Below are 16,326 nucleotides of genomic sequence, written 5' to 3' on the forward strand. Positions count from 1 at the left end.
AATAAATGACGTATATACAAGGAGATGCCTCCAGTACTCCTCTTGAATTGAAAGGATGTGACCGGAGCTCCCCTTGAGAAACAGCTCTTAAAAAGGAAAAATACCAGTAGGAATTCACTGTTGGACCCAAGACACAAACCCATCAGAAACCTAAAAATGAAATGAAAACAAATTGTGGCAGGAAAGGCAATGGCAGCTCCCAGTTGTGAATACCTTGAAGAAAACACCAGAAGGGATGAGAAGGATTTGTACTTTCCAAAAGACTAAAACCAAGCAAGAAAACCAGCATTATCTAGATGGAATTTATTTCCTTTTGAAATAAAAAGCAACTCACTAAGGGATTCACTTTTACAGTCAAGTTGGGAGAATTCATACATCCGCTCAAAAGACACTGAAGTACCATACTTGGGACAGATTTGTGGAGTGCCTGGGTAAGAGCAGAGCAGGTGCCACCAGCTGCACCTGCACTGCTGCTGAGCACCTTCTTAGCCAGCTCACAGCCCCGTGGTATGAGGCCGCATGGGGACCTGAAGTAGGAAGCTCATGGCTTAGCGTTGCGGGTTGAGGACTGCATCTAAAGAGCACAGAAAAATGCACGTCCTCCAACAGCCCTTCCATTTTTCTCCCAGAGACCTTACCTGAAGACCCTGACCACTTAAAGCAAGTGGTGAAGTCTTCCATCTCAGTCAGGACTCACACTGTTACGAGGGCAGCTGTTGGAATGTGTCAATTATTTTTTTTTACAGTCCAAGAGAGTGCAATAACAGATCTTTTACATTTGTACCTTAGGTAAAAATAATCTGAAGCCAAGCAGAGAGCCCTAGGAGATATGACAGGGCCATCACAAGGAATGGTAACATCACAGAAAAATAAGAAATATAATTTCTGACACGGATAATAACAAAAAAGACCAAGAAGATATTTGGAAAAGCAGTCATTACCCAGCATTCACGCTTCCACAGAAAACTCTGGGATCCCTCTTGCTGTGTGCGAACAACAAAAGAACTGGCAGCTTTCTAAATCTAAAGTAGGACTTCTGCAAGATTACAAATTTCTGGCAAGATAAAAGACGGGTCCTAAATACTCAATGGTTCATATAAACCCTATGGCACCTGCTTCCAGGAGGAGGAGTATTAAACTTCCTTTGTTAAATTCCAGCTATAGGAATGATTTGGCCTCATAAAGCTGACTGCTCTACCAAGCTTTACACAGGACTAGACATTCGCCTTGATGCAAAACATGGCAATCTGTTAATGGGGACTCAGAGAGGCATTCTTCAGCAAACACATTTAGCTTGTGCATTGCTAGTGGAAAAGATTAAGACAACTCTGAGATAATTGGCATTAATTTAACCATTTTCTGGGATCTACTGCCAGAAAGAATGCCCCACAGCCTACATCATGCTGCTTAGAGGAACAGGGTACAATCAAGCAGCACCACAGGGAAGGAAAATCAGTAAAGCAGTGGCTAGGTGTTGTCTGTGAGGAAGCCCAGCCTTCACTCACCCCTAAAGTACTTTCATCTGTTGGCAACATTAGCTCTGGGGTGAAAAATCAGAACTGAGCAACTTCCTATTCTCAAATGTTGCTGTGATGCTTTACAGGACTTACTGTTTGGGTGCTGCCTGGTCTCATGTCTTCAGCTGAGCTGAACGTGTCATGGTGAGGGAGAGCATCAAAGGAGCTAAATGTCTGATGGGAGATAGAAATGCATCTACAGAACCCAGCCTGCAGGGAACAGTTTTGATTTCCAGTTCTCCTGAAGCATCCATATACTGTTTCAGGATCAAAATATTTGCAGTTCTGGTGCATTCACATTTTTCCATGAAACATTTAGACTTGTTAAAAAAAAAAAGTGGGGGGGGAGTGTAACAGACAACCATTTTTTCAAACCTCAAACATTTTTTCAAAACACTTCTTATTTGTTGACTTACATTGTCAGCTACAAAGCATGCTTTTAGTTTCCTGAGTTAAAAGGAGTTTGGATGATTCTAATGGGAGGAAATGCAAAGTTTCAGCAGGTCTTGATCTGCTGAAAATGAAATAATAAATATTCGCCAAAGGATGTCCCTAGAGAATTGTGTTTGTCTTCTTCCATTTTTAAATTGAGCCAAGGATTGATCAGATTTTGCAGACATGGCTATAAATAAGCTGGTTAAAAAGAAACTTCACCTGTAGTTTCACAGTGGGCTGACTAATCCTTTCTCACTTTGTTTGCATAGTGCTGCAGCACACGGTTAAACAGCCAGTCGTGACGCACTCACTGTGTTGTCCCTCAGAGGTGGCCACATCTCATTCTGAGCGTCTTTTTGCAAAATTCATTGTGTCCCTTTACCAGGAAAGGTGCTTTGCAAATGAAGGCTGCTGCTGCTCTAAAATTGGAGCTGCCTCTTCCTAGTGCCGTGAACATAAACATCAGCAACTGGGTATCTTTCCAAGATAGCTTCCTCTGAAGCAAGAGAGGAGAAAGAAAAGGGGAGACTTATCATTATTGTACATCAAAGCTAAGTGTAAATATATATTACTGAGTTAACAGTGTGGAGGACTGACCACATGCACTCATCTCGCTAAAGCAGCCAAAGGAAAGTGTCACAAGTCCAGGCAAATCTTGGCGTATGCACAGCCATCATTTTGTAACTACTTGCTGTCCAAAATGCCAAGAGAAATCAACAGGACCTTTGCAATGTTTGCCGGACTTTGATCAGGTTTGGGGTGCAAAATCAGGAAGTTTGTGGTAAAGGAAAAAAGGTGGAGTCAGAATCCAGAAGCATCTGGATCAGCTTCAAGCAAAGTTTACCATCTGCCATTAAGCATTACCCCAGCCCAGCACCACCCAGAAGTAAATGTAAGCTGCTGCTGGAAGTACATTTGTAGCAGGACCGAACTCCTAGCAGGATCGGGTATACAACTGTTCTAATGCTCAAAGATCACTGAACGTTTGTAACAGGACCAAATTCCTGGCAGGATCAGGTATACAACTGTCCTAACACTCAGAGATCACTGAACATTTGTAGCAGGACCAAATTCCTAGCAGGAACAGGTATGCAACTGCTCCAGAGATCACTGAGGTTAGAAACTCACCTCCTTTCTTCCCCTTTCAAGCCAACAATCAGACCTGCCTGTCGTCAGTTCCCACATGTGTTCAGATTTTTTTCTCCCCTGTTCAATTTTGCCGGAAAAGGGATATGGCTTAATTTGTTTGGACTGACCCATTAAACAAACATGAGCAGGACGTGGAGTGCTAGCAAAGGTGCATGTGTGTTTTCATGAAGGGAACTGACTTCTTGCTTTCTTGATGTCACAGGCAAGCCTCTTTTAGACATATTTATGCTGGAATGGACTCCACATTTTTCAAGCCCCAGAGGGATTACTTTAACAAAATTTGTGCTTCCTCTGGACTTTTTTCTCAACAGCTTGCTAAGAGGGGAGGAGAAAACCAGTTCCTGATCTGCTCTAAGATATCCTTCGTTTGGTTCCAAAATGTGGGAATTACTCACCAAAAGGCAAGAAAGCTGCTATGAGCTGCAATGCAGTGGGGGAGTGGAACAAGGTTTGGACCCTTGTGATTAATTCAGATATGACACTTTAAAAAAAAAAAAAAAAAAAAAAAAGCTACTTTCCAGGTTCTATTTGACATTTTCAAGTGACTGGAGAACAGGAGAGGAAGCGGAGTGGGAGAAAAATGTTGCTTCATATTCCGTGTGTAATTGACAGTAAGTGTTTCCAGGCAAGAAACTAAATTAAAGCAACATTCTCACCCACTCTGGAGTTTCTAAACTGCATCTCCATTTGAACAGCAGCACAATAAGCTTACTAATTTCTCCCTACAATAAGCACTTATTGGGATTTGCCTAATTCCCCACCTCCAACTCATTAGGGCCTTTACTAACAGATCTCTTGTAAAAACAGGTCTCAAATGGCATTGCTTTCCCCTACATGTATATGTGTGTGTCCATGCAACACATATATACATGTACACGTGGGAATTATCAGAACACTATTATAAAGCCAGCGTTCTTTCTCGTTGCCCCTTCTCTCCCCAACCCACCTCCCTCCCCTTCCCGTGGTCAGCAAATTTCAAAACAGACTGGAACTGAAAACTTTCAAGAGCCACCCAGCCCTTGTTAGCACTGCAAACGTCTAGGTGCGTTAACAAGTCCCCGGTCCACTTCTAGGACACGTGTTAACAAACGGCCTCTAGTTCACAATACTGATTCCTTGGATTCAGGGTCTGCTGTACTGGTTGCGTTGGAGACTTGGTTTTTGTGGGTTACCAAAGGCGACGTCTCCTCTTCAGACTTGCTGTTAGCAACTGCTTCTACGCTGACTTCTTTTAGCTCCTGCTCTTTTTCTTTCTTGTCTTTTTCATTCAGGTAATTGAGGATACCTGCTCCTAGGGCGTCCCCTTCCACGTTCACAACTGTGGTGGTTCGGTCCCTGGTTAAGATTAAAAACAAGAAAACAAAGCAGTGGCCTTTTAGTTTAAGAGTTACAACACCGTAAGGAGAACCAAATTCATCTCCCCAGATCCACTGACATTAATGGAGCTAGAGATGGGAGATGTTGTTACCGTAGGTATTTTCTACAGAAATATTATCACCATTTCAGAACTAAAAACGTGCACAGGAGAGGGTTCAAGGCAGGCCCAACTGTTACTGTCAACTAGTTCTGGTCTCTCAGCAGGTCGCAGCAATGCTGCTGCTGTTTCTCAGACGTCTTTCTTTTTCCGCCCTTCCCCGGGCCAGCAGGTTTCCAGTGCAAGTTCAGAGCAGGAACTTGATTTAGGCTTATTCAGAAAGTGATTCAGAGCACCCAACTTTGTTTTTAACCATAGAAAGACATCTTAGCCCAAACATGTACATAAGGTGTCCTCCCAAAGGCAGGCAGAATGACTGGGTTCTCTAGGTTTCTTGCTAGCAGCACCTGTCCTAATCTTCAGTCCTACAGCACAAAACCACTGTGTCTCAGGGTCAAACAGAAGATGTTTATGACTCAAAAAAAAAACAATTTCTCCAGTGCCTTTTGAGATTTCCATTAGTAATTCTGCAGCATTACTTCAGCATGTGCTTAACTTGTAACTATGGTCTTCTTTGGTAATTAAACAGCTGGCATTAAAACGAGATCCAGGGCTCTTCCGTCCCTCCTCCCTGCTTTTCTTACCACAAGGCTGAATTCCTCAGCTGGAACAACAGTGTTGACCACAGAGGGATACTACGTATTTTGAAACAAAAGCAGCCAGCGTGACACAGGCTAAGGGTAGCCCAGTGAGAAAGGAACAGCAAGTTTTACGCTCGTGCCTCCAGGCAGTTCCGAGTACAGCTTGTGGAAAGCACAGCTACCACTGTAATCCCTCGGGAGATAAGACACGAAGGGCCAGCCAGTGCTTTGCCTGCCTCTCCTGTCCTTTGGAGGTGGCTGGTCCCCAGGTGGTGACAGCAAGAAGGAGTTCATTAGCCCTAACAAAAATGCTGGAGCAAGATCGAGCTCCATAGATGTGTGTTGGTGTGTGAAAGGAAGAAGGCAATACAGCTGTCTTCTTCCTCAGCCTTGGCAACTCAAGACTGTCCTCAGATATCCAAATTTCCACATCTTCCGTGGAAGCAGGCCATCTGTATAGAGAGGCTGCTGTTTCCAAACTGCAGTGGGGAAAGACTATGTACATCTAAACCAAGAAGTGCCCCCAGACCTGTCAAGTGGAAAAAATCCCAGTGGGATCCAGATTGCTTTACCTTTACTGGCCAGTGGTTCAGCATGACCCGACTTCAACCAGCTGGCTTGAGAGCAGTTCATGCTTTTAAATTATCACGTTGAGCTTATTGCACTAGTATTTAAAGTGCAGGCATGCTGTAAATCATAGGTGCTCAGAGAAGCCCTTGCAGTTTGATTTTCTCTAGTATTCTAAGAACTCTTGATTTTCTAGTATCTCTAATGACTGCAGACAGACGGGCTTGTTTGAGAAGAAAAGCAGGGAAACCCTTTTCCAAGAGCTCATTTAAGCAATAAGAAAACATCTGCATGTGGCATTTACTTTTATCATGTGGCTCGTGGCTGGGTCCCCAGTACTTAAAGCAAATTTTCTAGGCTTAATCTAATTTAGGTGGGACAAAATATAAATTAAGGCTTTAATGAGGACATAACTACATGAGTGGTGAGATAAGCTCTTCCCAACAGAGCTGGGCAAGGAGATCATCTCTCATGTTTCAAGGAGGGAAACAGCTCTTGGAAAGGAGAGAAGGAGCTGAGCAAAGGTCTGACCTCTTAGGTCTTTCACAGAAGATGGAAGGGAAGGGTGATAATACCGTGTGGTAAACTTGTGATTCCCAGCAGCATGTTCCAGCTGTGACACTGCCCACAGTTGTGATGAATGCTGCAAGGCCTCTGTGTGCCTGCCCTGCCAACGGACGGCAGCTCTCTGTGATGCCTGTGTTGGTGTTTTGATCAGTCTTCCTTTTATAGTTCAAACAATAGCTGGCAACAGCTTCTGATGAAGACTGCTGCACACATATGGCTGAGAAAGCTTTCCACCACTGTTCAGATTCAATTTCCTTTTTCCTCCTCCCCTTCCAGTGCCCAACTAATTCCCAGCAGTGTCAATACCTGCTTGAACAAACTTTTAACAATTCTTCTCGGGGGAACTGAAACCAGGACGAAATATGTTTCATTAAGGGCTCAGTAAAAAAGCAGAAGAGGGATTGTAGCATTCTAACTGCTCTAACTGAGAAGGGACTGCCTTTTCCACCATTCTTCATCACCTGTCATGAGTTCCCTGTCCTGTAAACAGCCACATCTTGTCGAGTTTTATTTTATACTGCGCTACTTCGACTACCCTGAGCTGTATTTCCAGCTGAAAACGCTACGTGTCATGCAACAGCACACACATGTGGCCCGAAGTACTTACACAATCCAGTCCACTGCTAATATCAAAGACAGATCGTTGGTCGGAAGTCCAATGGCCTCCAAGATAATAGCGATGGTGAGGACTCCTCCGGCTGGAACCCCGGCTGCACCCACGCTGGACGCAGTTGCTGTCACACTGCAAACCAATTGGTGTTTCTGGTTAGCATTACAGCACACATTTCCCCGCTGCAGCAATTGTAAACAAAGTCTACAGCAAGGACACACAGATCGTTCGCTTCCCAGGCAAACCCCTTCCTGCTTGTTGATGCGTTGTAATGGGGATAGAGTACAGTTGCTCAGCAGGCATCTGCAGCAGCTACCAAGGTAATGGTTCTGTTTTTAACACTATCATTGCCTTTTTTTGGGGGAAAAACAAAACCTGAGCTATTTCCCACTGCCTTACTATTACATCCAAGTCATGTATCGGTTCAAAGATACCAAATACATTTTATCTTCTGGTCCAAAATGCAAAAAGGTAAACTGTGCCATGCACTGAAAAGGGTACGGAGGAAGCTTGCTCCACAACAGGGAGCAGCACCACCGAGGTAGGGCAATGCCGAAGCTAATTAGCTCTGACCAAGACTTCAAAACCCAGCCTGAGTGCTGTGTAGGATTAAAGTGCTTTAAGACTTCATCTCAAAAGTCCGAGTATGCTGTTCATAAACACATGCTAATGGCACTACCCCTGCTCTGTGTTTTGCTTGCATCCAAACAGACCTGAAAGCAGTGCATGTGCTAGTGGACATGGATCCTGCACCTTTTTGTTTGCAGATGTCTACAGCTGTATTTTCCTCGGGCTATTATTGCGTAGTCCTCAGGCCTGTGTTAACACCTGAAAGGCTAATTTTGCCATCTGCAAAGAAAATAATGCCCCAGCCCTGCCTTAAATAGACAAACAATATACTGAGAAATGCAGTAAGGAAGGAAATAAAACCTGGCCAGGAAGGGTAAAAAATGCAAGGTCCTAAGAGGTATCTGGTGGATACAGCTTATGGATTCTTGGCACAGTGAGGGGCTAGAGCTCCTAGGATACTCACTTCAGGGATTTGGGGGAGGGAATTGAAGAGAATGACACTTCACAGGATATGGGACCTGGGAGGCTGTTCTAGGCATGGAGAGGAGAGAGTCCCAGACAAGGAGGCAGGACTGAGGTGGCGGAGTAGATAATGAGGAAAAGCGTATCAGGAGGGGGATGATTATTATCTGACCTGGGAAACCTGTGATGTGATGTTAGGAAGGGCAGAGGTAAACAAGAACAGAGTCTTCAGTATGAAATTGATACGAAAGGAACTGAGAAGCTGGCTGGAGGATTTTCTAGGATATTCAGAGGGTAAATATGCGGTAGCTTTCTGCTTAGAGCAGCATGCCACAGTTATTCAGCTTAACAGCAAATGGAGTTAGAGTTGATCCTTAAAGAAGGAGACAAATTTGATGCGAGGAACAGCTTTAAACAGCTCGAAGTCTGTTTCATAATTCAGTTACTCCTCCCAGGTCCCACCTTTTATTAAATAGAGATTCTAGCCAATCTTCTAAAGCTTGAAAGATTCTGTTCTTTAATGACCCTATAATTATGTTGCATAGCAGTTTGCTAGCTTGAAGTCAGAGATGTGGAATGCAAACTGCTAGCTATTAACAGGGAGACCACAGGCTTTAATGTGTCTGGGGGCCAGAAGGATGTGGTTACAATAGCAAGCAACTTACAGAATAGTGAAGATTTGCCCAGCGTTGAGATCAACATTGTTCAGCTGAGCAATGAACACGGCTGCCATGCACTGAAAAATAGCAGCTCCATCCATGTTCACAGTTGCACCGATAGGAAGGATAAACCTGCTGATCCTGTGGTCGACTCCATTGTTTTCCTCGATACACTTAATCATTGACGGGAGAGTGGCCGAGCTAGAAACATAGAAAAGGGAAAAAAAAAATCAAACACAAAGCATCAGGGTGCACTGAATGGGAAGTCGCTGTCTCATGACTATCATGTTTCTAACACGCTGCAGAACAGACTGTCAAGAAGATGGTGCCATTTTGTAGTCCCTCTCTGTCATGACAGCGATGTCCCTCCTTGTTGGTCTTGAGCTACAATATTTAATAATCTGCTTCCATCCAGAAATAGCTGGTAAGGACTCAACCTCCAAGACGCAAGAACTCATGACCTGACTCAGTATGAGGCGTAATAGTGCAGTGGAATGATAAGGGCTCAAAACCTGCTGCACTATTACTTTCTCAAATGAACCAACACATCAAAAAACACTGCTGGACTTACTTCTTGCATTATAAACTCTAAGGTTTCATTCATAAACTCTCTCCTACTTTGTGTTTAACTGAGCTCCTGTGACAGTCATGCATCTACTCCTTTTGGAGATGACCCGAAGTGGTTTTATTTAGTTATGATCTTTGATCAGGAGCTTGCCCCTTGGGAAAAATGTAAATGACATGCTCAATAAATTGGCAAACGTTGGTTACGACAAATAAAAGCTGTTCAGGCCAGAGCTTTGAAATCAAGAACGCTAAGTCACTTTACTCTAGCTAATAAATCTGCTTTACCCCTGCAAAATCAGTCTACAGTTGTTCTAGATCCTGCTGAACTTGGATAACTAAACATCGCGGGACAAAGTCCCTCACTACTGATGCTCACTTTACCTAAAATTGAAAGGACAGCTGGCAAGATCTTTTTAAGGCAAATACTTTCACCTTTTCCCCCCAGAATTTCCAACTCAGCATAATGTTACATTCCCAGTATCTTGAGGAATTGTTTTCAACAGCTAATTATCAGTATTTCCTGTGCAATGGGCTGCTGACAACAGTGTGACTCCCTGTGCTCAGTAGCCTCTTATTGCAATCTCAGGAGCAGTATTTTCACCCCAAACCCAACACAATTTGGTGTTAGGATATAACCAGCTTGCAGCCACTAACACAATTGGTCTATAGTCCCAGAAGACGCACGGAAACCCACCTAGAGCAAGTGGCAAAGGCAGTGGCAAACGGTGTGATAAGTCCTAAGAGAAAACGGTATGGGTTTTGACGTGTGGATGCAAAATAAATGAGCGGCAGAATGATTCCTCCATGGATGAAGTGGCCCAGAATAGAGGCGAAGATGTATTTTCCCAGGCTGGTCACCAGGAGCACAATATCTTCCATTTCCACAATCTTGCTCCCAACAAGGAACATAATGCCAATAGGGACATACCTGTGTGAAGAAATATGGCCTGCCATTAAGTACAGTAAAAATAAAACACCTTGAAAAACATGCCGTTTTCCCCTCTAGAGATAACGTTCTTCTAAGAATATGCTGCTCCTACTGAAGAGAAGCACCATACCCCACCACATGCTCAGGTTACTCAAATTTGGAAGGCTTCTCTTACACATTTTCTTGGTGGAAGGCAAACAGTCAAACTGGAAAAGCTCTGTTCACTTAGACGCTCAGAGAAATATCCAGGAAAATGCAGAAAGAAAGCCTAGCAAGAAGTAGAAATGCTGGCTGAGGCTGAAGACATCAATGTGACGTTTTAGTGCATCAGGGAGGAAGGCAGGCACAGACCCAGAGCTAAGGTCACTACTGAAGGGAAGGTAGGTGTTCAGAAAGGAGCAGTATCATGTCAATGGAGTGGAGAAAGAACTGGAAGAGTGAGGTGAATTTAAAGTTCATTAAGATGGTGGACACACTGGGTGCCAACACGTTCAGTGTAGGAAAGAAGCAGTTATGCCCATACCAGTGACCCATACTGCAGAGCTCAGCTAAAAGCTGCTGAGGCACTTGCCAAAGCAAGCAATTAACTCTGCTATTTGCCTACCAAAGAAAGGCTAAGTCAAACGACCAGGCTTCCAGAGCCTCCCTCAAGCCAGCAGCCACGTAGGTACATTCCCACCTCTCCTATCTAGAAATGTCGTCGGACGTCAGCGTTTGTTTGAAGTTTCCTTTGTCAGAAAGGCTTGGAACTGTTCCAGGGGAAGGGCCACATGTGGGCCACAGCCACACCTCTGCCCGTAACAGTGCAGCTGAGAACAGCCCTGGAAAGACAGAACTGCTCTTACATCTGCAGCACAACAGCTACCGAGCGAACTTTTGAAATCACTTCAGGCCCAGCCTCATTTCCTCCCAAGCTGTATTTGGCAAGCCTGGGGCTGAGCATCTCTACCTATTCCTGCATCTGAGATTAAATAAAGACTAAAAGGTCACGCAGCTCTTCGAAATGCTGCCCCAGACACACATGACTGCAAAAGATATGCGTGCACATCTCAGGAATAAAGAAAGTTTTTATCCCACTCTTCCCTGCAACCCAGTGCCCGCATTCAGCGAGGCTGATCAGTGGAGTTGGGACAGACTTCAAAAGGTTTGGAAACATGTGCAAGCCTTAAGGCTGCCGAGATCAGCCTCTGCTTCTCCCTCAGCAGTTGTGCAGCTCCTCTGTTCTGCACCTCCTTACGTCCCAGGTCAATGTGAGCATCTTTTCTCTGGCCTCTACTGGCCAAATCTCTGGAGGGGGGTGTTGAACCTTCCCACCTAGCCTCTGCCAGACCAGCCAGGTCTACCTGAGCCCCAGTGCTGCACGAGCTCTGCAAACACAGACACTGGACTTGGACCTGAGACTGGATCCCTCCCTTTGAAGAAGGCTGGAGAGGAAGGAGCTGGAAGTTGAGACTAAAGTGCTGCTAAATACAAGGAAGGCTGATGAATGGGACTGTAAAAGAGCCTTTTCTCTTGGTAACATGATTTGACTCATTCCACAGTGTCCTCTGGAAGCACATGCAGCTCGACAGATTTTGGATAAATACCAGGATGACACAAGAGCCTTAAGGAAGGAAAGAGAAGTAAGGACTGTGGTGCACTACAATGTTAAGAGTCAGCTGTGGTCCCAATAATCCCAGAGTAAAGGATTACATATCATCTGATTAGCTTGAAGTGTTAGCACAGTAATCAGCTGAATACAAGAACTGCCTTTTATCAGTATTCAGTGTCCAAGGAATTACACTCCGGAGCAAAAGACTTAAGCTGCTTTCAAACTTCAAATTTTTCAATCCCTTAGGACAGCAACTAACAGAGAGATCTGCCTGTGTAAATTCAGGTCTTTTCTTAAAACCTTTCTGCTTCTTAGAGGGAGAAAAATAGTAGGAATCAAAAAATGCAGAAAGAGGGGAGAAAACACACCTTTGCTGAGGTAACCTTATAGCTTTTCCAGCATTACTTTAGAAAAGGAGTGAGAAATGCCTTACTGCTAATTTGTTAGCTAGCTGTGCTTATGAATATTTTTATTTTTGCATGTGAGGTATTATAAGTACCATTGGTTTCACAGGAGGAACTCCCAGCTGTACAAAAACAACCACGCTACTGCTCTGAGGCCGAGATTCACACTGCCTGACAGACAAAACCTGGTCAGGAGGCTGCTCCAGAGCTTAGGTGGCCTAAACCTATTGATTTATCTCCTAGTGAGAAAGTTCAGTGTACCCTTGTTCCTAACATACAGGCTTTTACTGGGTGCCAAAAGCTTTGTGAGATCTGTCAGAGCAACATCCACAACATAATTGTGTCTGGACTTCAGGGAATTGAGTGAAGTAATGGATTTGCTCATTAAGAGGCAGGAGACAAACAATCAAACCTTAGGAAACACCTATTCTTTGGCATGGGATAGCGAGAAGCATCCTTGGAGAAGCACAAACAAGTAACAAACTCTCTGCTAGTTACACTGCTTCCTGCCTCACCCAGGAAAATGAACAAAATCTTAGAATATGAACAGAGATTTCAAGATCCACTATTGTCTGCCGATAAAAATAATGGACACTCGATAGCCAGCACTACTGTTTCAGTAGGATGGAGACCATTCCCCTGTTCTATGGAAAGGGACGTAGGTTCTGTCACCCTGTGATCCAAGTGGACACACGGGGCTCTGTATTCCTGCACTCAGCAAGGCTCCTCTCAAACCACACAGCAGCGAGTGGGGCTATCTTCTGATCTCCTTGGGTATCTTTCAGGTCAGTACAAGAAACCACCTGACCATCAGAAAAACCGAGGCATGAAGCTACAAGTATGATTTTGGCACCGCATTTTGCACATTTGCAGGTGCACTCCAAGAACAAACAACCCTGGCTTTTACACGGCCATCTTCCACACTTGCTGACATCTCATTTATTCATTCAAAACCATTGCCTTTAGGCACATGATGGCAGCTAGCCATGGACTTATATTATTTTGAAACAGAGTGTTGAATTAATTGAAATGGAGTTCTGGAGAGGACTTTTAAGCAGCTATCTATCTGATACCTTAGTTATGCACAACAGGTCAAAGGCAAGAAGAAAATACACTACAGAGTAACATCATGACATTGACTCTTGCTGTGGTGAAAGATCTGGTGTGAAAAAGCTGGAGAGATGGATAAATGGTGGGATTCCTGGCTAAGCATAATGATCTAGTGCAGATGTACCTGCAGTCACACACTTACCACATAATCCAGGTGACCAAGACCATAGTTGCCTCATTGAACGAATTAAAGAAGCGGATGAGATCTTCTCCTTCCCGGCCAAGCTTCTTCAGCGCCACTCCTAAAACCAGAGCAAACAGCACGAGGCCCAGGATATTCATCCCTTCAATCTCATTACCAACAGGGATCTGTTGAGGTAAAATAAGGAGACTTATTAGATGTGAGACTGGTGCAAAACCCAACAAAAGGGTCACCTTGTTTTGTTGCTGACCTAAAGTCAACATGCAGAACTTATTTTGGGAAGGGCAGCACTTTACTGGAGACAGCTCAGCATTGCAGAATGGAAACGTGGTACACAGTTGAAAGGAACCAAACAAGATCTGGATTTAGTCCTGATACAAAATTCTTTGGTTCCAGCCAGCGTGGATTTACTGAGGAGGGAAAGGGCTTGCCGCTACCTGCCCTTACACCCTCCAATACACTACAGTATCCAAACACACTGTTATTTCCTGACACTTCTGAGAGGAATCTACTTTCAGAAACTGCTAGCTCCATTGCTTTAGTACAATTTTTATACCGAGGTGAAAACCATGAGAAGACATTCAGTGTTACAAAGTGGAAAGGAGAGAAAAGGCAGAGTAAGGTAGCAAAGTGGGAAAGCCACTCATTTACGTCTCCACGTCAGCCAGGGGAGACGTACAGAAAGCAGAAGAAATACCTGTTCTCCTTCTCAGAAATTGTGTGTCTGTGTGGTACAAGTAAGAGGATGAAAAACAGGATCTGTCTATTCACAAAAACCAACCTACTCACAAGTCTGGTCAGCTGCTCCTTCACGGTTTGCCTCTCAAGAAGAGCAGGGACTTTTTTTGGCAAAGCAGTATCGCATGAACTGAGGGAGTGCTCTTGTGGCTTCGTAAAAATACAATTGTTTTGACAAACATTTTTTTTCCTCCTACTTGGCAGTACAAGTTCTACATGTCATTTTTTTATTTTATTTGGAACGGCTTCGAAAACAAATTAGATTTATGGACAAGCTTTGTCCTTTTGGCTAGTTTAAGTAGACACTAGCTCAACACTAGGAAAGAAAAACATATTCTCAGCTAAAAGCTTAAAATGAATATTGACTAAAGAACTCAGGGTACTGATCTGCTACAGATAAAAGCAGCGTGCCTGAGATGAGACTTGCTCTGGAAATATACTGCTGAGCTGGACTGTCTCTTAGTGACAGGTGGAAACGCAGAGCTGCACAGAAGGGGATGAAATAAATGATACACAATGCAGTGTGAAGGTTAAACTGCTGTTAACAACTGTGTTTATGAGGACAGACACTGGAGGTTCTGGCTTTTTATTTGATAGCTACTAAATAATTAGATATAGGAGCTGCGATTTTTTTACGGTAGTTGCTTGTTCAGGGTGAAGTTGGTATTTATTTGATTTCAGACTGAGAGAAGTGAAAACATGGACAGCATATTAGCACTGGGACTCGGTGTATCTCCAGAGATGTCTGAAGTGTTGTTTTCTGCACACACAGCAACTTTTCTGTCTGCTAGTTTTGTCTACATTCTCTTTTGTGTGTCTGAAAACCCTAAACTCTTCTCAGGCAAGTTGGATGAAAAAAATGAGACCTTCCTAGTAATTCAATAAATGGTCTGTGTACACAGTACGTGCACATTTTCTACTTTTCACTTCTTTTGGTAAAAATAGGATAGGAAATCAGTTCTAGCAGCCTTATAGTAAATCTTAACTAAGTTTCATTGACAGTTCATCGGATCAATGTATGAGTGTTGAATTTATGACAGATTTATTCACAGAAAGTAAATAAATATGCAGTAAAATGATGCTGATTGACTTTTTTTTTTTTCTTGTAGGCCACATCATTTCATAAAAACAAAGCTTGCTCTGAGAAATGTCAACTCAGGCAAAAGGTAGGTGTTTTCACGTCAGAAAACAATTCACATGGAGCGAATGGAATACTTTGCCATTTCAATATGACTTTTCATCCTGGTATTTTAGACTTATTATTTTATTATATAACATCTCATATCAGGTTCATTTGATACAAGGTTAGTATGAAAACCCCTGCTTGGAACAAACTTTTACCATAATGGGCCCCAATTTTTTCCACCCCAAAGAATGTTTTTACAAAAACAAACCGAGACAAACAAACAAAAACAAAAACAAACCCACAACACTGAATGGTCTTTTTGTTTGTTTCAGTTCTCATTCAGGAAAAAAAAAAAAAATCTGTATCAAACTTTGCTATGCAACACACACACGGTGTTTCAAGCTGCTGAAAGTGCCCAGCATCCTGACCTGGATGTTAGCGGGAGGGAGTTTCACGACACTACTTACACCAGTGTTTTGCAAAGTATCTCTCTCCTTTAAACCCCTTCTGCTGGAGAACTGCTTCTCAACTCATTAATGCAGCAGCGTGAGCCTGAAGCCTAGCAACCCGCTGCCGTTTGGGCTTCCCAACGATCTGGTCTCAAGAACGAGGCAGAACTGCGCTGAATCTGCAGGAGGATCACGCAGCTTCCCACCAGCTGTGCAGGGCATCCAGGGACACAGAGCGAGAGCTCCTTGTGCCCAATTTGGAACATCATTTCCCTGATTAGAGTGGGTCAGCGCTCTTCTGGTTCATTCAGACCCCACAAGCATCAGCCGCTCCACCTCATTCAGAGCAACGGGTGTCAAAGGCTTGCCAGATTTTGCTCCTGGAAAGCTAGGAGGGCAAAACGTGCTACTCTCATCTCCAGTTAGCTACAGCCAGGGTACACGCAGCTTCTCACCTCCTGTTAACATTCACAGTGGCCTACTGTGCATAAACTGGCCAATTCTTCTCTAACTCCTTCACCCCATCCCTCTCAAGAGTGGCAATACATGAGGTTTAGTCCTCTTTCATCCTTGGAGATGTCTCTCTCCACCTTGCTCCCAGCTGCTGCTGTTCTCCAGGTGCTCACACTTCAGAGCCCTTTTAAGCCTAGCTCTTGTAATTTGGAGACCCCTGAGCTCCT

General features: G+C 43.8%; 1 protein-coding gene across 1 annotated transcript in view; it reads right to left on the reverse strand.

The window, feature by feature from the left end:
- Positions 1–288: 288 nt before the first annotated feature.
- The window catches only part of SLC1A4 (solute carrier family 1 member 4), a gene marked incomplete at its 5' end in the record, with an annotated part of 28,396 nt that continues 12,358 nt past the window's right edge, over positions 289–16,326 (reverse strand). Inside the window, 5 exons of the mRNA XM_082756899.1 lie at positions 289–4,436; positions 6,898–7,032; positions 8,598–8,792; positions 9,853–10,086; positions 13,334–13,500. Coding sequence (XP_082613025.1) covers positions 4,202–4,436; positions 6,898–7,032; positions 8,598–8,792; positions 9,853–10,086; positions 13,334–13,500 — 966 coding nt within the window. The 3' untranslated portion in view covers positions 289–4,201. The remainder of the gene's footprint in view (positions 4,437–6,897; positions 7,033–8,597; positions 8,793–9,852; positions 10,087–13,333; positions 13,501–16,326) is intronic.

Source organism: Aythya marila (assembly GCF_965140915.1).
Source record: "Aythya marila genome assembly, chromosome: 3".
In the NCBI taxonomy this organism is placed as follows: Eukaryota; Metazoa; Chordata; class Aves; order Anseriformes; family Anatidae; genus Aythya; species Aythya marila.